Here is a 22745-nt window from a genome sequence, read left to right on the forward strand (position 1 = left end):
TATTTGATACAAAATCAAGTGCTTTTATAAACCTAAACTTCACCCTACTCGCCTCTCAGCTCATCACTGAGATAACAGTCTTCAGTGTTTCAGTTCATTTTAAGGTTTCGGTGCTTGTCAGGTTTTTTTTTTTACAAGAAAATCTTCACACAAAGAAAATAACAGAATAAACTTGCAAAAGATTCATAAAAAGTTTCATATTGACTTTACGATAAAACTCTACATTAAACACAGAACAAATCCTCTTTTTAGATTAATGTTATATTGACCTTTTTCTTTATTGTGTTGGTGAACTGTCTCTTTATGAAAGAGTTAACAAGGCTCATGTCTCATCTGTGTTGTGAGGTTGAAGCATCACCCCAAAGAAAACAATGTGATTTTAGGAAGCCTCCAACAGCAGAAGCGCTACACCAAGTCACATTCCCGGTCAAAGTTTGTAACAGTCTGACCCGGAAGACAGATTCACGTTATTCAGCAGGTGAATCTTTTACTCTGGACCAGGAGCCAGTTGTGCATAATAAAAAAGTAACAATAAAGTTGCTGGTGACTGGATGGAGGAGAAACTTTAAGGCCTGAGTGGGTTCATTTTTCCCTCAGCATCCAATGTGCTGCCTCCTGGTCTACTTGCCATTCTTTACTGGTTTGGTATTAGTGCTTGAATTGGTGACCGAATCAGGATCTTTGTCCTTTAGCATGACAGCATCTGCATCTTTGTCCTTGTCACGGCTATTCTGGCTGTTCTGTCGGCTCTTCCTTGTAGCAGAGTCCAGCCCTGTGCCCTCAAACAGCCGGGCCATGAACGCCAACCCTTCTCGTCGGATGTAAGACTTTCCAGCGAAGAAGTAGAGCACCGGGTTCACACAGCTGCTGATGAAGGCTATGGAAGAAGTGACGGCACGGCTATTTTGCCATATGTAATTCAGCCTGAAGGATGGAGAGGTGAGAAGAGCATCTTGTTAGAGCAATGAAAATTACACCAATATCATGTTTGATTTTTATCAACAAGAAAAGGACTGTAGGATGTATTACTCTCTTTGGCATATAAACCACTGCACAATTGGCAAAGTATAATTTAATTTAGAGTAATAAATTCATAGTAAAATATTGCCATCAGTCTCAGTCTGTAAGTTTGAGCCAGAAGTTGATAAACTGAGCCTAGCAAAAAGAATAATAGCAGTGGGAAACAAATAGTCTGGCCAAAGTTGACCATAAAAACACCTACTACTGTAACACCTCTTGTTAATTTCTAACGAACAACACTTAAAGCAGAAGTAAGCGGAATGTTTGTGTTAATATAAGTCTTAAATAGTTATATCTTCCGACAGCAATCACTTAGAGTGTTTTGTCCGAAACACGGGTCTGTCAGTCACTCTGCTCTGCTGTAAGCCGAGGAGAAAACTTTCCTTGTATCCTACAACCTTTATCCAATGAGGAGAGAGAACGGCATAAAGGGGCGGTCCTCTCTGTGTGTGCAGCCAAGGGATGCGCGTGAATGTGGTGACGTAGGGACGAGGGCGGGGACTGCTAACTCCATCGGCTGACAGGAAGTTAGCCAAAACCACCGGATCGCTTACTTCTGCTTTAAACCATGAACCCAGGAATTGTGTTATACAGGGTTAGAAATCTGTAATTTACCAATACATAACTAGTATACAATTCCTAATAAAGCCGCTTGTTTTGACATCACAATTTGTGTACAGTGTAAAACATGACATATAGACACATTATACTTCTCTAAACGTAACGTACACACCCAAGATTGGAGTCAGCCTTCTCGTCTAAATCAAGTATGTCGAACTGTGTCGAACTTATCACTTCCATGTAAACGATATTGATGACATTAGCTATAATAAAAGAAGTTACACTTGTTGTGTCACCACTTACGTGTCTTTTGTTTTACCATCTGGACACAGAGACGATGAAACCTGAGGGCAATACAAAAGTGATTAGGAAGTAACATCTGCTGTTAGGCTACTATGTTTTAAATAATAATAGACAAGCAGGCATGATGAATGCAGTTAAAAACTCTCTATATGTCCATGATGTATGGAAAAAATGGTATTGGTAAAATCAGGATATGTGAAATACCTGCACTATGTTGATTAAGTGGTATGGTAACCAAAAGAGGCAGAAAGTCAACACGATTGCCAGGATGAGCTTCTCACTGCGAATGCGACGACGGAACCTGGTCTGTCGAATCCGCCGCAAGATGAGGATGTAGCTGACTATTATGACAGTATATGGAATTAGAAACCCCAATATGAGCTCCAATGTGTACTGTAAGACAGCCTGTAAAACAAAAACGATATAATTTAATACTCTTGCCTTCTGTATTAAGTGAAATCACATGGCTGCCCCTAAAGAACAGCTTCTGAAAACACAGAGATGTCAATTGAATGACAATCTTTTCATGTCCCTGCTTGAAGGGACAATGATTTTCAATTGGACTAAGGACTTTATTAGAAAGATTTACAGACAGAGAGACTTTTTTGGTTCCTAAAGATCTTGAACACGTTAGGCAACTATATTGTGAATATACTAGCAATGTAACATTGTACCAGTAATGCAATAATGTAGTAATGAGCTGAAATTAGCTGTCTTCAGTTCACTTCATCAAGCCTGTTTCCAGATTTGTAAAATGAATTAGTAGTAACAATACATAAAGGTTTGTGTTCACTCACATGCTCGTCTTTGTCATGGAATGATTCGCACACTGTTGTATTCTTAAAAGGCCTCACTTCTCTGAAGATAATTGCTGGAACAGAGGCGACCATCACAAGCACCCACACCACTGCCAGCACCCTCAGTACAGTCCTGCGGCCGGTGATGACGCTGATGCGATGCGGCCACAGGACTGCCATCAGCCTGTAGAGGCTCATCAGCATAATGAGGTGGATGGAGGCATACATGTTGGCCAGACACAGGTAAAAGAGGATCTTGCACATCACCATTTCAAATATCCACTTCTTCATAATAAGGTAGATAATGAAGAACGGAGTGAGAGCCATCAGGGAGCCATCAGCGAAAGCAAGGTTAACGATGAGGAGAGTGGTGACCGACTGCTTTCGAGCACGTGCCAGGATGCTCCAGATGACAAAGATATTTCCAGGGAAGCCCAAGACAAAAACAAGGCTCAGGATGAGAGCGCCCATAGTGGTGGCATATTTGTCATTCACAACACTATTATTTCCTTGGGGGGCACTTGTAGTAGCGTTGAACGTGGTCATGTTTCTTACCTGTCAAAAGTAAAATATTGGTCAATGATTTAGGTTATTGTATTCACACTACAAGAAAAATACTCTTCCAGAGCAGCTTTATCTTCAGAGTAGCCTGGCTGAACACTTCTGTGACTCATCGTAGTGACTTGGTATCGGAAAATGACTCTCTGCACTAGTGCTAGCTAGCTACCATATACTAGCTGAAAAAAGAAGACAGAAAACAGCTCTTGGGATTAAAGTGATGGAGTGACGCTGAATTTCCAATGCTACTGTTGATTGATAATAAACATCTTTTTGCCATTGTTGGCTATGCAGCAACAGCAAAGCAAAATGACAAGCGACACAAATGCTAAAAATGCAAGGCTCAATCAAAGTGCAATCCATGAATTTCATAATCAATATACAGGAGTATAAGCTGGTGCCTATATGATGGTTTCCTTCAAAAACACAACAGCTAGACTATGTATCCTGAAACCTGCTGTATCACAGAGTGACTCCGAGATTTTCTGTCCAATCAAGCACCTCAGCTATGAAGCCTACGCCATGTTTTATCTGGCACATGTCTCAGTTTGAAAATACAAGTATGTATTTCTCCAGGAAAGTGTGGGAGTGTGGTGCAAGTGTAACAGGTTTTAACGGGGATTCTTAATTCCTGAACAACGAGACCAGACACGAGTGGAGAGCAACAGTCACAATGTTGGTGCCAGTATTTGAGTAATGATGTTCTCTCTTTCTCTTTTGGCCTGATGGAGTAAATGTATTTGTATCCAGAGGCAGAAGCGTCAAATTGAAAATGCTTTACATGGGATACAGAAAAGTATTAAAAAATATTTAGAATTACAATCAAAAGGTTAAGATTAATCAGTTAATCAAGAATAAAAAAAACAAATAAACAGCCAACACAAATGACAACAAAAAGGAAAAAAAAAAAACATGCTGACAATGGTCATGTGTTTATCCGCTAGTCCGCTAGTCTCCTGCAAGGCAAGGTTATGTTTTATAGCCATTTTGTGTTGCTGGAACAGGTTTTAAAAAGTGGCATGCCATCACTTGTTTGACATATCCTTGACTATTGGTATAAGAGCACACCCTGACGAGTGCCGTGCAGTGTCAGTGCCCTTGTACATACAGTGTAATCAAATATTCACACGCAAATGTACTAAACCAACCTGTTGCTGTAATTATACATCATTACAGGCTAAATCGGTGTGTAATAGGCTGTAGTGGTAAGTGAGAGCGCATCGGTTGATATTAGCAGTACAAACAGCAGAGGAAATGATTGCATTCTTCCTAGTTATGCACTGACGGCAATTTCTTGTCCTATTGCAGAGCATTTAGCTATACAGAACAAGGTAAGTGAGGAAGCCCTATACTGTACTAAACAACTTCTAACCACTTCTCTTTTTAAAACAAAATACAGAGTTCAGTTCAGTATCCAGGGATTACACAGAAGCCATACATAATACTGTATACCTATAAATGTTGACCAATAGAAAGAGAAATTTGAAAGAAAAAAAAGATAGACGAGTAAAAGACCCACAGAAAATATGAAAGCAGTATCATCCTGATAATAGCCAAGAGAACATTATTTTATGATATAAAAATGAATGAAAAGAACCCAGAATTACTGGCAATGCATACTATTTTGTCTTTCTTAATTTAATTGAAGAATGCGAGTGTCATTTCTTCTCTCATACTCAACTCATGGCCCACTGTTTCAAGGGCACTGTAGCTCAACCACTCCTGCTGTTTTCAAATGTAGCACAGTTGTAGAAAAAGTCTGTTTTCAAGATTTCACAAGCATGGAAGGACAAAGACGTGTAACCACATGGCCAGTGTTTACAGAAAGCCGGTCAAACCACATTGACAGTGGCATCAAAGTAGCAGCAGCAGCAGCACAAGACGCCGGTGAAACGGTGTCACGTTGTGCAACGGCTGGAACATTGACAAAACCACCAGACAAAAAGCGTATTGATGCTATTGACGTTTCGACCCTTTTTGTTCCTCTTGTGGTCGTCTGCTGCTCTCTTTCTTCCCATTTTTTACGATCAGTCGTACAAACAAACACAAGCCCTAAAACAGGTGACCACATCAGGCACTATGAAACCTGACTCACACAAAAGGTGTGTTTGTGTGTCTTGTGTGACTCACGCACATACCTGCTAAATCACTGCTGTTCTGCCCATGCATATAGAAATTGTACAACGCACAGAATAACAACGTAACTACACGGAATCTGTCCCAGAAACAGACCAGTAGCTCATATTTCAGCAAAATTGCAGCAGTCAAATGAACCTCAAAAATAACGCCTCACTGCAAATCTTCTGGCAAGAGAAACTCGTGAAAACCCCTACTAGAAAACTTTCGGTTCTTATTTTCACCCTCAGCAGCAGCAGCTAAGCTTTGATTGACTGCAGTGATTTGTTGCCACAACAGTGCTGAAGCTGACAAAGGCCCATGAATAAGTTAGAGACTCACCATTGACACCGGTGGTAAATCCCACCAGGAGGGAAGAAGTCACCCAGAGCCGGAGGAGCGGTCTGAAGGGGTTGGAGTTGTTGTGATTTCTTCTTCTACTTTTTACTCCTTCTTCCCCCTGCGTTTTCCACCCACACACTCATGCTCTCTCTCTCTCTCTCTCCTCTGTCTTTCCATTGATTTGTCATGCTTGCTGTAACACGCAGTGCAGCGAGAGGGGAAGGTGTGTCACGGTTTACCTGGCCTGCCTGCGCTCTGTCGACAGCCGCGCACGTTGAGCAAGGATTCCATCCGTGTAAGGTCAATGTAAAAAAAAGTTTGTTCACTCTTTTTTTCTATTCCAGCTGAAGGAGTCATTTAAAGAAATATAACATGAGCATGATCCTGCTCCAGTGCTCTTTTGCAAAGGCTTCTCGCAAGATTTCATAAACTGTGCTGCAGGGTTTTGTTCCAATTCAGCTACAAGAGCATTAGTGAGGTGATGCTGGGCCCTCAGTTTTGGTTCCAAGCTTAAACAAAAAAAGAAAAAGGTGTTAGATAGGGTGGAGGTCAGGAATCTGCCAATCAAGTTCTGCCACGCCAAACTGTCAAGAACTATTTCTTTATGAACCTCGTACTTCTGCACGGAAGAAATGTCAAGTTCAAACAGGAGAGGAGCCCTCCACCGCCCGCTGACACAAAGGAAGAAACACACTACAGATGCAAAACAGGACTACAACATGAAGGCTTGGGGTGTCTCCAGGCCAAACCATAAAATAACTATGTCGGTAACACTTTATAATAAGTACACACTATTAAGCATTAGTTAACCATTAATAAATACTGAATTATTCATTTATAACATGAATATTCGAGAGTACGTAGTTTATAAATACAGTTAGTGCTTATCAATGATGAGTAAAACATTTTAACTGTCTTTACAAACTCCATACTAATGAGTATTCATGTGTTATAAATGATGCATTCAGTATTTACTGCTTAACTAATGAAATGAAAAAAAAATTATCTGAATAATAATTTGTGTTTTGGATTAATTAACCTTTCAAACATTTAACAGTAATGTGTGTTTGACAAACTGACAACACTGCAAAAAAACAACTTCAGTTACAGTTCTCTTTATTTTATTATTGTTTGACATCTTATTTGGGTGGTCTCAAAGCAACTTCAGACCAAGACCGTATCGTAATCTTCTACATAATTAAGATATTTCAGTGGAAAACATTGCACCATCCCATCTGCAGCCACTGACATGCACCCAATACAATTCCAGTGAAGTGTCCCGTTTAGCCCTGTGAATCATTGTCCATATGGATAGCCCATAGTAACTGAAGCCAACAGCATCTGATTATTTGTGCTGATGTGCTGCGTATGTTGATTTGACTGGTTTCCAAGTACAATTACCACATATTCCAAAATCATTTAGGGATTAAGCTCTTGCAATAACTTGTCAGCTGCCCTGTTTTTTCTTGCCGCAGTTGAAAACCCTCTGGATAAACATTCTTATAGGTCACGCTCAGCTGCCGACCAAGGCAAACAACCTACTGGTCTCTGCAAAACAGAACGTTATTTTCCATTCGGGATGAGGCTTTTATCACAGGTTTTATGCTCTGTTACCTTCCCACCTTGATTACATCTGGTCTGCAACAACAGACTGATAGCAAACTTTTCAATGCCGCAGTTTTACAAAGCCACAAAAGGAAATTTCTATTGAGATGGAGTGGAAGGACAATAAATGTCAAACTGTTTTCAAGCAAATTCATAATAGTGTTAATTATATTATATTATTCCTCTTTACAAGCAGTTAAAATCAATGTATCATGTATCATTTGGTTATACCACTTACAGTATCATTACAGGGCGGTGGGTGGGCTGCTGCAGCCAATCCCATTTGTCTTTGGATGATGGCAGCGTACACTCTAGTCTAGGGCTTACATATAATGACAAACTAACTCACACGCTCACATTCACACCTAGTAAAATGTCCCCAGTCAATCTAACGTGCATGTATTGCACTGTGGGAGGACCCAAAGGGAACCTGTGCAGGCACAGGGAGAACATGCAAACCACACAGGAAGGCCTCAGGCAGTCATTTTTTATGTTGAAGTCCCATCTGTAACCTGTCCGTCTGTTCCCTCCACAACTACGCATTGTCCAAATGTCAGAGGGAACTGATGATGCAGTACAGAAAAAAAAGTCAGTTCCCAAGCCCAACACATACTTTAACTACCATAACTTGACAAGTTGTGCAAACACTCCGGTGTCATACCATTCATAGTTCAGCCCGAGCCCTGGATAAAGAGGCTGGGTGAACGTGGTGTGAACTGTGTGGAGCAGACGCATCAGATCAGAGACTTGATAAAAACTCAAAGTTCCTGTTTTATAATCCAAGAACACTCCGATCTTATAGGACGGAGGAGGGCCTGCCACGGCTGTTTCTACGTTATTGTGCCGGAACACGTAACCATCAGCTGTGCATTCCAAACTCCACGACTTGTCATTGTTCCCAAACCGCGAGTCATCTGACGTTCGGCGGATGTCTTTGTATGCCACTGCCGCAGACAGAGAGCGGCCGTACCACTTCACCTCCCAGTAGCAGCGCCCTGACAAACCCTCGCTGCACAAAACCTGACGGAAATCAGTAAACCTCTCAGGCTGAGCGGCGTACGGGCTGGGACATGGCTTCATCATGCGGTTCCCACCTGTTAGGTTCAGATAGGCGTAGTTTGAGGTCACATCCAGCGTGAGGGGGCAGCAATCTGCCGAGGAAACAAAGGCAACATGAACAGTCAACCCACCGCCATTTGGTAAGAATGAATATTGCTTGAAGATGAATGAGTTCAACTAAATCTCTTACAGCGTAGAAACTCCTCTCTGGTCTCTGGGGTTGGTGGCAGCGAGAAGTCGACATAAGAGACTGTGGGAAAGAAACATAGCAATCGTCTCATTTCATGACGTCAACCATATAAAATTCAGTCATTTTTAAATATCTCAGTGTGATTACCTGTGGCTGGGATCCTGGGCCACGATTCCTCCAGGGCGACCTCCACTTTATCTCTCAACTCGGACACACATTTCCTCACATCTTTGAAGGAACGTACAGGAATAGCACCAGGTGAAACATATGGAAAGTCGCAGGAGGTGGAGAGAGACTGAAAAATCTGGGGAGAAACAACATGGACAACATGAAATCTACTATGCCCATTTTGTCCAGAAACATGCTTGACTTTAGATCATTTTAATACCATGAAATACAACTCTCATTTTAAGCATTTTACTGTACATCATCATCTGCCCTTAACTGCACAAAACTGACAACTCAGTTATATGTATCATAAAGTTGTAAACCTGAGAAAAAAAACGACCCCCAAAAGTGTAAACACGCGCCTGTATCAAATGGATGTGGTCGTCCGCGTGTGACAGCCGCTCCAGTTCGGCGTCTCTCCTCTTCAACTCGGCGATCTCCTTCTCCAGCAGCAGCCGCATCTCCTCAGCCTGCGTCACCGCCGTTTTCTCCTGACCTTCGATCATCAGCTTCACCTCGTCGCGCCGCTTCTGCATGGAGGAGATCATCTTGGCAAAGATCCTGTCGCAGTCCGTCAGCGCAGTCTGGTTACAGCTCTGTTGGCACACAAAGTTTTTTATTCAAAAGTTACTGTACATGATGAAAGTTGGTCCTGACCTTTGACTTTGCCTCTACATAGGCCTTTCCTTAATTATAAAGAAATGGACTTAAAGTGGCTTTGATCAACATTAAAAAGCCACTACTCCCCAGAAATATATTTTTTAAATATTCCAATGGGGAAGATGTTAATCCTGATCTGTTTTAACAACACATCCAAAAGACCCCCAAGCCTGTTGTTTTTTCACACCTTGAGATTCTTCTCAGCTTCTATCAGCTCCCTCAGCTCCTTCTCTCTCTGCTGGGACTTCTCCTGGACTTTCTTTTGAGTCAAAATCAGAAGTTTCTGCAAATAGGAAAACAGCATTATTTCCAGGCTCATGCTACAGTAAATGAGGATAATTAAGACTATATGTGCCGTTTGACCTGGTAGAACGAGCTCAGCGGGGGAGTACAAATATGAAAAAGGAAGTGCGGATGCATTTGATTTTAAAAAACCAAAACAAGGTGAGAGATTTATGTTTACTTCTGTTTCAGCCTTCTGTACTGAAACAGAAACCAGTTTGTGGTCCTGATGCTCCTCTGTGGTGCACAGAGAGCAAACCAGCTGCTTGTCTGTCTGGCAGTAGAGCTCCATCAGCTTGTTGTGCTTGGCGCACATCTTATCCTGCAGTGAGACTGTAGCCGAGATCAGCTGGTGTGTCTTCAGCACTGGGACGGTGTAGTGAGGCTCCAGGTGAGATGGACAGTAAGACGCCAAGCACGTCAAGCAGGACATGGCGGCTTTCTTAGGTTTGGTCCCACTGCAGAAATCACAGGGGACATCTGATGGGCCGGCACAGGGGAGAGCAGCATAGGGACCCCCCTGGTGGTTGTTAGTCATCTTCAGCTTCTCCACAACCTGTAGGAAGAGACAGAAATAGTGAGGCCGGTCCAAGAAAAAAAAAGAACATTCCCATTGTAGATATGTAGATTAAATAACAAAATAACCATAACATAAATAGTATAGCACTCTTTAGTTATTGTTGAACAGATGCACTGATATATATCTGTGCAAAATGCAAATATCAATGCAACATTAGCACAGATCAGTAACCTATTGTGTGCTGGTCAGATACCAATTATATCAATACTTAAAACCTGTGTATGTGGGGTTGTTACTTGGCATCAAAATACAAACATCTCATATAAATATGTTAACTATCTTGCAAAAGAGGCAAAAGAAAACGGTATGTCTAAATTAACATGAAATATGCAATAGTTTTTATACGACGGCTTGATGTAAAATGTGTCAATCATTTCCATAATACCTGAGCCAGCATATTGTTCCTGTTGAGAAGAGGTCTGGGACTGAAGGTCTGCCTACACAGAGGACAGCTGTACTCTGCCTTCTGCTTCTCCCGCTCCCAGTAACCCTCAATACAGCTCCGGCAGTAACTGTGCCCACAGTGAATGGTCACCGGGTCCTTTAGGAGATCCAGACATACTGAACAGCAGAAATACTCTTGGTCCAGCTCCACTCCATGCTGCCTCTGTGGGTGTTTGTCGGCCATTTTGCAGAAACACTTTACTTACAGGAGGGTTTGAAACACTTAAGTGGGGGAGGGGTGACTCCTGATCAGGTGGCGGAGGCAGGGTTAGACTTGGGTCTAATGCTCCCCTGTCAAAGAAAAAAGAAAACTGACATGGTGGTTGTTAAATTACTGGTTATCTTAGTTTGAAGCTGTAAAACAAAGGTCATGTTTTACATGAAGTTTGATCGTTGTTTGTGGATGACTTCTTACATGACGTCTAAACCACAGCTAAAAGAATGCAAACTTCTTGCTGTCATACTGTAGTTCCTTAAATTATCAATAGAAAGACTTAAGATCATCTCCTAGGTTCACAAATTGACATGATATGAGGAACAATGTATGACACTGTGAACTTCCAGTCCACAAGTGCCACAAATGAACAAAAATGTATTAATGTTTAAGGTAATTGAGGGTGCCCTAGATAGCCTTAAGGGTCATACAGGGAATGAAAATACAAAAACTAGCGATAAAGGTGTGTTGGCACAAAAGCTCATCAATGCATATTGGCATTATATCATGACCTCTACCGCCCCCTATAGAATCAGAAAAGCTATTACATTACTAATCTCACCCACATCAAGTGCATCTGTGTGAGGTGTTGCAATCTTTGTTCCTGTACTTGATGCACATCCACTTCACATAATGTTGCAGTGGCATCTGTTGCAACAGTGTTTTTCTTGCTTTAGGGAGCCCCCTGGTGACCACAGCTGGCAGCTGCAGTTTAAACATATAAATCCCATAAATAAATAGGTGAACTATAGCCAAATTTATCTGTCTAATCCATAGATATTTTAATAAAACAAAATCAACAAATGATTAAATCAGCCATTGCTTTTATTGTTGATTTAAAACAATTACAAATCTTGCTTACAACAGAGAAAATCTTTATTCTAATAAAAATTATTTATAAAGATTGTTACAAAACCTGATTTTAAAGAGAATTACAAAATGTACAGGTCATTTACAGAAGTAGGAATAACAGAAGTTTGAGAACCTTTTCCCCCAGTTTGTTGTAATTCACAGCACCAAAACTTGTGCTTTTGATTAAATCTATACTTATACTTTTTTTCAATGACCAACAATAGCTCAACTAAATTGGAAAGAAACCTCCAGAGCATCTTCACCTAAGTTGTGCAGTTTCCTTCAGCTCTGTGGAGCCTTTGGAGTATGTTTGAGGTCACATTGTTATGTGTTTTTGTCCCACAAATGATAAGTCTTGTTATTGCACTGGGGTTCATACACCAGCTGGAGAACATAGTTGTACAGAGCAGTGGACACAAAAAGCTAAAGTGAGAGGAGGGGAACATATTAACAGGACATATTGGTATCACCTTCTGTTCCACTTTCTGTCCCATTCACCTTTTACAGCTTTATACGCCATGCCTGCTGCCTCTCCTGGTGTTTCTGCTTCTTCTGCAGCCTCAAGCCCAATCTTTCCACCCAATACTCCTCCTACTACAGCACAGGTTGCTCCAACTACTGCCCCAGCTACTGCCAACTCTCCTCCTACTGCTGCTGCAGCTACTGCCACCTCTCCTCCTGCTGCTGCAGCAGCTACTCTGGCTACTGGCGCCCTTAATGTTGGAACTCTAGAAATCATGTTTTTGAAGGCTTTATTTGTGACAACTGTAATAACTAATCCTACCATCGCCCTCACACCAAAAAAAGCTCCTAGTAATGCTCCTGTTGCCGTTGCTGTCAGTCCAATCAATAACCTGTTGGACACGTTTGCTTTAGCCTGTTGTCTGATCTCTCCCTCTGACTGATTTACCGATGACTGTTTTAGACGATTCTCCTCTGTCTTTATTTCTTCCTGCACTACTTGCAGCACTGCATTAGTGTAGTAGTCTCCATTGTTTTCCATCACCATCTTGTCTATTGTTTTCAGAAGCTCCTCCACCTGGACCTGGTTGCTCCTGTAGTTCTGGTGTTCGTTCTTCCAGTATTTATTATCAAAGACGTGGCACCGACCGCCGCACTTCTTCACCAGATCACTCAGATTTTTATTTGCACTGACAAACTCTTGAATCGTCTTCCCCTCGGGAAGCTGGTTACCGTGAGTAAAGACAATCACAGCGTACTTCAGGGCATCTTCAGAGAAATACTGAAGTATTTTGTTGATGACATCCTGCTCCTGCTCAGTGTATTTATCCACTTTGAGCACAATGAGAAAAGCATGAGGCCCAGGAGCACACTCGGTGATACAACTCATTATCTCAGGCTTAATGTCCTGCTCAGCCCTGTTTGCATCAAAGAAACCGGGAGTGTCGATCAATGAGATGCTTCTTCCATTGACAGATTTGGTCTCTGTTTGGCATTCACGTGTTCCTGAGTTGGGAGAAGCGTTTGTGGTGAAAAGCTCCTCCTCTCCAATTATGGTGTTAGCTAAGTTGCTTTTCCCATATCCAGTTTTTCCTAGCAGGACGATCCTCTTTGTAGTTGATGCTAGAGGAGAATAATGAGTCTTAAGTACATTTGTCTGCTTGTTTGCCTTGTTTTCATTTTTTTAAATAAATCAAACACTTGGCTACCAAGGGACTGAACTGAAAATCTTTGATATCTATACCCACCTTGGTCTCGTTGGTGGAAATGTGTTTTGTATTCCTCGAAGACCTGTAGAAACAATGACCCAGTCATTATTAACATCCTCTTTGCCAGGACAAAATTTTGGAAAACACACATTTACCATTACCCAATATATTCAATGCAAAAGATGTCAGGAAACTCATGGCTTCCAGTCAGTATTTAAGGTAAAACGCATTTTCCTTACCTCGCTAGCCTCCGTGTCATTGGGGTGGATGGTGATTCGGACCAGGAATGAAGTTCTACTAGCTCGGGTCTGTTTAAATGCATGGACCTGCTCCATTAGAACTCTGGCTACCACACTGGTAGGAAAACGCAAGGCAAGGCCAGACCCGAGTACAGGTAGAGCGACTGATCGTAGCCCTCTCATCTCACAGGAAGTTAAGATGTTATCGATACCGAATCTCAAAATCTGTAAAAGGTCAGAGTATAATTAGACTAGATGTGTGCAAATGGCAATGTTTAAAAAAAAAAATAGAGACAGACAAAGTTAAGACAACAATGACACAATTCTTCATTTCACCTCAACTGGAGTTCCATTAGGGTCATCATCCCAGGGAGCGAGGTTGAGGAAGAACACTGCATTAGATGGAAGTCCAGACAATCCTTCAACCAGAACTGCATCGCCGGGCATTGTATCTTCTCCTGCCTCCTGTCTAAAGCTAGCAGTCAGCTGAGGTCCAACCATTTCAAACAAAGTGTTTCCAACACGGGTGGAGAGAGGATCATGGCCAACCATAGGAGTTACTAACGCGTCCACCTACAGTAAGAGAAGAGCAGGGAGATTTGTTGATGCTTGAACTGCAGTTTTTTTCTAATTCATGTAAATGATGTAGAATGACCTGAATATGTTTGATCAGTATTCTTAGTCTTGTAAAAGTTTCTCACCTCCTGGGATTCAATGGTTCCTTGAACAATCTCAACATGGACATTTGGTCCAGGAGGTCCAGCTCTGTCTTCTTTCACAGTGCCTCGGGCTACTGCATCTATGAGGGATCCTAGTTCATCACTTGGGGTAGTGTTTCCTGAACTTATCCCTTGAAGAAGACTGTCACATGCTTCCTGCATGGCTCTCACCACCTCAACTCTGTTATCAATCAATATGATTCTCCTCAGACTTCGCCCTTCCTGACTACCAAACCTTTTTACAGCAGTTACAATAGCCTCTGAGCACACAGCAAGAGGAACACCAAATATACCTGAGCTAATGCAAGGCATGGCTATAGACTTGAAATCCATTATTTCTGCCAGCTTCAATGCAGACTGGACAGTTATCACAAGCAAGGACCGTTCGTTACCACCTGCTCTTCCAGCTGATGGTCCAACAGCATGCAGCAGTTTCTTGCATTTTAAGTTCCCACCTGTAGTCACTACAGCTTCGCCTACAGAAATTTTTCCAAGATGTTGTATTAAAGTGTCACTTTCCCTCTGTATTTCAGGACCACCTGCTTTACTCAGTGCGGCAGCAACACCTCCACAGTGGTTCAGATCTTCATTGGCAGCATTAACCAGGGCATCAGCATCCTGTTTGGTGATGTCACCCTGACACACCAGCACCTGGAGCCCGTCGCAAAGGGTGTAGCTGGCAACTAATGTGTTCTCCTCACTTAGACTCAAAGAGGACAACGAGTCAGTGAAAGAGGTTAACCCTGTTAATGGGACATGGACTGTGCTTTGTGAAAACTGTGTGACTGTTTCAGACAGATCTTCAACCTCTTTGGCGTGACCAAGTAAGGTCACCGAGCTGTCTAAGCCAAACAAGACCTGAGCCCTCCATTGCCTGTGGTTCATCTCATGTGTCTTTAACTTAAGCTTTTTCCTAAGCTCAGACGGCACAGTAGCACAGTTAGGAATATCAATCTTTACTTCCTTGAACTCACTCTGCAATGTCTTTTCTGCTACATCCAGTTTATCAGCAGAGAGGGAGAAGACACGCAGCTCTGCATCTCGTAACTCTAACTCTACCTCATCACCAAACCCTAAAAAGTCACCCAGTCCCCCTGGACTTCCATAAGCCTTCCTTAGAAAGGCCAGAAGATGTGGGCTCTTATTAGAAACTCTCCTTTCTATCACGAGATTATCCTGATCAGAAATCCATCCTCCAGCATCAAGGATATCCTCCACAGAACCTTCCAAAACTATCTGACCTGCATCACCCTGTGTGGCCTTAACTCCAGGAAAATTCTGGTCCAAACCACATACAATCTCTTTCCAAAGGAGGCGGCATTTGGCCTCACCCAATCTCAGTTGAGTGGTTTTCCTCTGAATTGATCCTGACCTTCTATGTTTAACAGTTGATTCCTCTACATCCTTCAACCTAGCATTAACCCGACCACGTTTCCCCACCACAACAGCCAGCCCGCCCTCATTGTACACCTTCACTTCATCTGTGGTCTGACCTGACCCGCAGGACGGAAGCAAAGCTTTAACTTTGAGAGGGTCCACCTCATAGTGGCACAGATAAGCATCAAATAGTTTGTCTACCTCAGCTTTCCAGTTTCCACCTTTGTCTGTGTCACTTGGTTGAACTAAAACTCTCCCCTCCTCTGGGTAAAGCTGAGCAGAGCAGGCCACAGAGGCAAGTTCTTTCTCTAGTTCTTCCTCAGCCCCAGGACATTCCTTTAGGTAACGTAGGAGGTAAACATCGGGTTGTAGTTCATATTTTTCACCACTTGAGGGAGACTGTGTGATCTGTTTTAAAAAGAAAGGAGCATTCATGACATCAGGAGTTTACTAGGACATTCCTTTGTCAAAAAGGAATAATATCATTTGAGTAAATAGTAACTGACAGTAATTTTAGATAACCATGAGTGACTGACCTGTGCTGGAGCTGTTAAATCCTGAGTGGAGATAGTGGTGGTGACAGGAGCCAGGCTGCCTCGGACAGTGAACACCAAAGGGCCATCTGGACAGTCCACAACATGCTCCCCTTTCTCCAGGACATTTTGCTGATCTATAAGTAAAAAAAAAAAAAAAAAAGTGAGAATGTCGTTGTGAGCTTTAAATAAGAAAAAATACTCCTCCTTTACATAAAACACAGGCTCATTCGCTGAGATTATCTCTGTCACTTGTTAGAAAATAATACTATCCTTTATCTATCCGCATTTCTTTCATTTCACCCAAATCTTCTCTTCCTGTTTGTGCAAATGGGTTAAAGTTAATGACGCTGCTGTCGGATATCTAGCACAGGGCACACTTTAACAGCACTCCAACATGATGAGTCATTTGTTTATCATGCAAATGCGTTTTTGACTACAACTGATTTCACTTAATCGGGTAGACGACTGGGCATTCAATAAACCGGTGCACTGAATGAAACCTGGAATCCTAAAAGTCTTTTAGAATAAATTAAATATATAAAATTCTAGTGCGCCTTGAACGCATCATCTCCAGCTGCAGTTTGTGTTTAGTTTCGTTTTCCAGCGAAATCGAAACTAAACACAAACTGCAGTTAGAGACTATATTTTCGCTGTTTTGGGATCAAATCTCACAAACTTTCCGTTGGATCAGTGGAATCATGAACCTTTGCATGCAATTTAGACAGTTCAAAAAGTTTGTTGTTTGTAGGCCTACCTCAACTGTCGTAGGCTAAATCTTTTGAACGAGAACCCAAATAAATAAACGAATGCAATGTCGTCAAAGCAAATGCAGTGCCGAAAGTTACAAGGCAGATTCGGGTTATTTTAATAAGTGAATGATTACTGTGCAGTGACTTAACCTACCTGTCTGATCTCTGAAAGCGATACTGTAGACTTCACTGTTCACATTCCTCAGTGGGCCACAGTCGCCGCCACCGGATCGTCGCCGAATACTGAAATATTTTTCTATTGCCTTCTTCTGCTTTGGGCGCAGGTTGCCACACTCAAAGAAAACGGGGAAATGGTAAAGATCGTCCATAATCCTCTTTCGAAAAGATCCGTAAAGGATTGATCGGCGGTATAGGATCAGCAGAGCGCAGTTTGTTGTTCACTCATCTGATATGTGCTCTGTTTCTGCACATCCTGACACAGGATAGGGCAGGCTATTACGTGTGACGTTCACATAAAGAACCAGGGACAGCCCAGTTTTGACTGCGTTCAAATTATTAGCAGTAAACAAACATCCAACAAAAGAAAAGGTCATAATCCCCTCCCCCCCTCTAACTGACTTATGTTGGTATTACACATTTGACTCCAAACACTATATATATATATACTATGCAGGATTAGAAATAGCCTATTGTAGGCCAGTTTGAATGACTTTTTGGAAAATTAAATCCACAGTTACTATTTGCTACAGGTACAGAAACTCAGAAGTAGGCTATATTCAAAGTTGATTGTGAAACACTTGACTGCATGTTACACTCCTGAAATATTGAAATTATTGTTAAAGTTGTCTTAGGTCTGAACTGTCAGAGCACTGAACTGAGAATAAGTTTTGTTGCCTCAGTTTAGTTTGGTGACATAACAGTCGCATACAGGAACAGCAATTACTAAAAGGTCAGCAAGGACATTATGCAAATATATAGTGACTGACAAAAAAAATGAACTGAAATCAAATAATGCTTATGTGGCAGACAGTGGTCTTGTGATCCTGGAACAGAGAGAAAAAGAAGCAGGTAGATTTACTGGAAGCGCTGTATAGGTCAAAAGTCGTTAAGGGAAGTTAATGAGACCAAAACTGAATATTTTACTTCAGAGCAACTCTTATCACGTCTTGCAGGCCTGATAAGAGCTAAAAGGTCAACTCTGCCATACCAGCTAATAAAAAAGCATGGAGCACGTAAGCCATGAGATAATTTCAACATGTGATTCTTCCTCTCCAACCCAAATGCTACCATAAATGCAGTGATACACTCAGAAAGTCAAATATTTGTGTGGAGAATTTTTCAGAGGTTTTATGAAGTTTCGTAACCGAGCCTATTCCTCTAAAAAAATCTAATTCAATTCTATTTTTAAAGGGCCATAGGAGATTTAAAAAAAAAACAGCCGTTGTGTTGTTTTCTTTGTGCGTCATGAGAACCACACCTGCATGTTTAGTTTGTGACTCAGCTGAAACCTCCAGTGACCCATGTTTGAGATGCTTATCCAAACAGAAACAGAAAACAGGAATTGGCCTTCACGGTGGGACATCGCTTCCACCTTTTGGTCAATCGATGCACATTAATCACCCTTCATGAACTTGAGAATCTATGATCAGAAATATTGGAAGTTGCAGCTCTTTGAGTCAGATGAGTGAATCTGAACATACATTTCATTTTCTCTCCAAGTTATAGATCACTAGACTCGGTGTCAACAATTACCACTCTTGTTATTCAATATGTACATCCGCAAAATATATTGTAGTCTTCATCTCAAAAACAGCAAATAGCTAATCTTTCACAGAACAGGGACAAATGGAATTGAGAATTTATAGGTAGTGCACATTTATTTATTTAATTTGTCTTAAAATGATATACAAAACATTCTGATATCCTTGCTCCATATGGGCTGGAGAATGCAAACATGTATTGCAATATCCACTACAGTTGTTGCCCAACAAGAGTAACAGTGGAATCTAGACACACTAAAACACATTCAGATTTGGCATGGCTCATAGCTTGACATAACTGATGACAGACTGATTCAGGGCAGCATCACCATTTCTGACCAACCAACTTTACCCATAACTAAGTTACTAAAAGCAGACAAATATAAAAGTATAGATACAAAACAAAAAAAACACAAGCAATACAATGCACTTTGACAGAGTTAACAGAAGCAACCAAAAAGACTGAATTTTAAAACAAAACCACCGGCAAAGGTTTTACTGTCAAATACCTCAGAAATGAGGTCATTTAAAACTGGAAAGTAGAAGTGATGGTAAAAGAATCCAAACCGCCGTTAAAAACACAATTTATCATCTTGCATGAACTGAACTATTGCTATGAGGAACCGGGTTCATTTGGACTTGGGATGCTGGCATTTTGGCAGCATCTCGTGTTAAGCACAGATACAAAACAAAAGCCGCCTCAGTATAAATCTGATCACCATAACCGTATCAGTTCTGCATATTGTCCGATGGCTGATCCACAACGACTCAACCCAAGGCCAGGATAGAGAGGCCGAACGAACTTCGTATGGACTGTGTGGAGCAGAGTCATTGTGTCAGAGACGCTGTAAAAAGACAGCGTACCTGCTTTATAATCCAGGTAGACTCCTATCCTGGAGGATTTAGGACCCGACACTGCTGTGGTTGTCGAGTTGTGTTGGAAAGCATAACCATCTGGTGAGCACTTCAAACTCCAAGACTTGTCGTTCCTTCCAAACTCTGATTTGAACATGCATTTTCTGCTGATGTCTTTGTACGACATTGCCACTGACCAGGTACCACCACTCAGACTGACCTCCCAGTAGCCTCGCCCCATCTGTCCCTCTCTGCACAACACCTGCATGACACCTGCAAACCTGTCCGAGTGAACAGGGTAATATTTGGCAAAGTTTTCACAGGTCACCCGCCTCTTCTCTCGTGAATGACCAAAGTAGTCGGAGATCGAGTTCTCGTCCAGAGATAAATGAAAGAAATCTGATGAAAGAGCAAAAAGTGATATTAACATCAATCTTGTGACATCCACTTCCTTGCATCTCATCAACTGAAGGGGAATAAATCTTTTACTCACAGCGTAAAAACTCATGTCTCTTCTTTGGCACAGTAGGCAGGACAACTTTTGCAGCAGTCACTAACAGAAAAGGAGAAAAATAACTCTATATCACTACATCTGCATACAACATCACTGTAGAAACAGTTTCATATTCCTTTCAGGTACCTGTGGCAGAGATCTGAGGCCACGTGTCCTCAAAGAGCTTCTCCATGCCATTTTTCAGCTTCGACACACAGTTGGTTAGAGATCCGAGTTGTTGAGGACCAACAACAGCTTCAGATGGCAAATCGGAAGAATCACCGGAGGGGGAGATAGTCTGGAGAGCCTGAAGAGAAGACAACAAGTCAGACACCAGAGGAGAGACAAAATTACAGACAACCAAGATATTCCAGAATCATCCTCAGCCTCATTTATTGTTATGTCAAAAATTGACCAGCAGATGTCACCTTTGGGTAACGCATTTGCCCTAATTTAATGAGCCGAGATGTGCTCCGTCTTTGTTCAGGTACAGATGGTAATGGATTGAAACTTGGACATGAGGATTATACAAGCTATAAAAATACTTTTAAAAAGTTGCCCATCTCAACACAGAAAGTATCCAACACCTGTAGGAAGTGGATGTGGTCTTCTGTAAGAGAGAGCTCTTCCAGGTCGGTGTGTCTCTTCTTCAGCCTGGCGATCTCCTCCTCCAGGTACAGCTGCAGATCTTCAGCCTGAGCCACTGCATTTTCATGCTGTGCTTCAATCAGCACCTTCATCTCTGCATGTCTTTTGCTTACGGAAGAGGACAGCTCTTCAAAGATCTTATCGCAGGACTTCACTGTAGTTCGGGTACAGAGCTGTTCACAAAGACAGACCAGATTCTATTATACAATATGTTCTGCGTGGCAAAGTCCTTCTTTGAGACTGGTAGTTTAGATTCCACATTACCTATTACATAGTATATTCAAGACAAATTAACATCCAGTGGTCCAGTATACTAATGTGCATGTGTAACTAAATCCAGTAGCCGGCAAATAGACACTGTACTAGTTAAAGGTTTGTTATTCTATGCAAATGGGGAAGTGATAGGGAAACTAGTATGCAAACATGCAGTTAATTCTGTAGCTTCAACAGAAATATTAGCTGATAAAATCTGTGGCTTGAGTATTGTACACTGATTACATATCCATACCTTGAAATCCTTGAGAGCTTTCCCCAGCTCTTTCAGCTCATCTTCCCTCTCCTGGAAATTCTTCTGGACCATCTTTTGTCTCACAGTCAGTTGTTTCTGAAAGGATTTTGTTAGTGCAACACTGTTAATCTTTCCTGCTGATAAAAATCTACTCTGTCTACAGTTTCTGTTTACTAATTTTGCTGTATTCTTGATTCTACCTGTTCGATAGCTCTCACTGCTGTAGCCGTGGTCATATTGTGGTGCTTATGGCCATGGAAACTGCACAGATAGCAGATTAACTTCTTGTCCGTCTGGCAGAAGAGCTTCATTAGCTGGTTGTGCTTGGTACATATCTTGGCCTGCAGTGGTACTCTCGCTGCGACCAACTGGTGTGTCCTCAGCACTGGAGTAGTGTGAGACTCCAGGTGAAATGGACAGTAAGACGCCAAACATGTCAGGCAGGACATGGTGGCTTTCTTAGGTTTGGTCCCACAGCAGAGATCACAGGCAACATCTGATGGGCCGGCAGCACTGGGAGCCGCCTGGTGGGTGCTCGTTACCTCCAGCTTCTCCACAACCTGCCGGGATGAAGAAAAAAAAAAAAAGTAAGGTGGTGAGAATTGGCTTTATACACCTTCAGCTGCACTACTTCCTGAACTTCAGACAGCTCCTTTGTTTCCTGTCTGCCATTATTGGACAAACTGATTAATCCAGGTGTGCCTGACAATCAGACACACCTGGATTAATCAGTTTGTCCAATAATGGCAACAGGAAATAAAGGAGCTGTCTGAAGTTCGGGAAGTAGTGCAGCTGTGCATAAAGCCAATTGCTGCACATTACATGAAAAGCAGAATGAAATGGAAAAAAAAAAAAAAAACAGGGGGGCAATAGCCACGAGCCTCAGTTCTACACTTGATTTTTTATAATCTGAAGACAATGATGACCTCCACCACCAAAAGTTAAATTTTATGTCTGACTTTAACATGTTTCGTTGAGTGAGGTGATGAAGAATCAGATGAATAAATGCATCTTCTTTTACAAAGAATGTATATTCCCCCCTACCTCAGCCAACATGTTGTTCCTCCGCAGAACAGGCCTCGAATTGAAGGACTCCCTGCACTGAGGGCAGCTGTATGTCCCAGTTCCCTCCACACAGTCCCAGTAACCATCAATACAGCTTTTGCAGTAGCTGTGTCCACAGTGGATGGTGACGGGCTCCTTCAGCAGGTGCAGACAAATTGCACAGCAGAACTGACTGTGGTCCAACTGGACGCCAGACTCGTGTTGCTCTTCGGCCATTGTGTTCACCTTCTCACGTGCAAAGAATGCCGCTCATTAAATCAAACACGTCGGGGAACGCCCATTCAAGAAGGGGGTGGGAGGTTCCACAAGATTTACCTGATCATTTTTTAAAAATGTTTTTATTACGTTTAATATTAGATTATATCGCGGTTATGCTTGATTACATAACTTCTAATGAACACTTTTAGTAGGCTAT

The 22745-nt window shown here is 41.9% G+C and overlaps 3 protein-coding genes and 1 long non-coding RNA gene across 4 annotated transcripts; all 4 read right to left on the minus strand.

Annotated features, from left to right (window-relative positions):
* Positions 1 to 620: 620 nt before the first annotated feature.
* LOC311001901 (leukotriene B4 receptor 1-like) lies at positions 621 to 3227 on the minus strand (the record flags this gene model as incomplete). The annotated part of the gene is made up of 4 exons (XM_083993080.1): positions 621 to 924; positions 1885 to 1925; positions 2089 to 2289; positions 2682 to 3227. The coding sequence occupies 4 exons, from the start codon at positions 3225 to 3227 to the stop codon at positions 621 to 623; spliced, it is 1092 nt and encodes a 363-aa protein (XP_083849206.1).
* Positions 3228 to 8375: 5148 nt separating this feature from the next.
* Positions 8376 to 8797, minus strand: LOC311002236. The gene is made up of 3 exons (XR_014596233.1): positions 8698 to 8797; positions 8551 to 8610; positions 8376 to 8452 (listed from the first exon to the last, which is right to left on the minus strand). It is a non-coding gene; the product is annotated as an uncharacterized lncRNA (long non-coding RNA).
* Positions 8798 to 11757: 2960 nt separating this feature from the next.
* On the minus strand, positions 11758 to 17465 carry LOC311002214 (uncharacterized protein). The gene is made up of 7 exons (XM_083993492.1): positions 17195 to 17465; positions 16292 to 16425; positions 14361 to 16163; positions 13996 to 14232; positions 13660 to 13884; positions 13460 to 13502; positions 11758 to 13334 (listed from the first exon to the last, which is right to left on the minus strand). The coding sequence occupies exons 1-7, from the start codon at positions 17367 to 17369 to the stop codon at positions 12217 to 12219; spliced, it is 3735 nt and encodes a 1244-aa protein (XP_083849618.1). The 5' UTR covers positions 17370 to 17465; the 3' UTR covers positions 11758 to 12216.
* A 2011-nt stretch (positions 17466 to 19476) lies between these two features.
* On the minus strand, positions 19477 to 22546 carry LOC311001902 (tripartite motif-containing protein 16-like; the record flags this gene model as incomplete). The annotated part of the gene is made up of 7 exons (XM_083993081.1): positions 19477 to 20015; positions 20110 to 20169; positions 20257 to 20416; positions 20697 to 20930; positions 21266 to 21361; positions 21466 to 21825; positions 22310 to 22546. 7 exons carry the CDS (start codon positions 22544 to 22546, stop codon positions 19477 to 19479), a joined length of 1686 nt encoding a protein of 561 aa, XP_083849207.1.
* Between the last annotated feature and the right edge of the window lie 199 nt (positions 22547 to 22745).

Source organism: Trachurus trachurus (genome assembly GCF_905171665.1).
Source record: "Trachurus trachurus genome assembly, chromosome: 18".
NCBI classification, from domain to species: domain Eukaryota; kingdom Metazoa; phylum Chordata; class Actinopteri; order Carangiformes; family Carangidae; genus Trachurus; species Trachurus trachurus.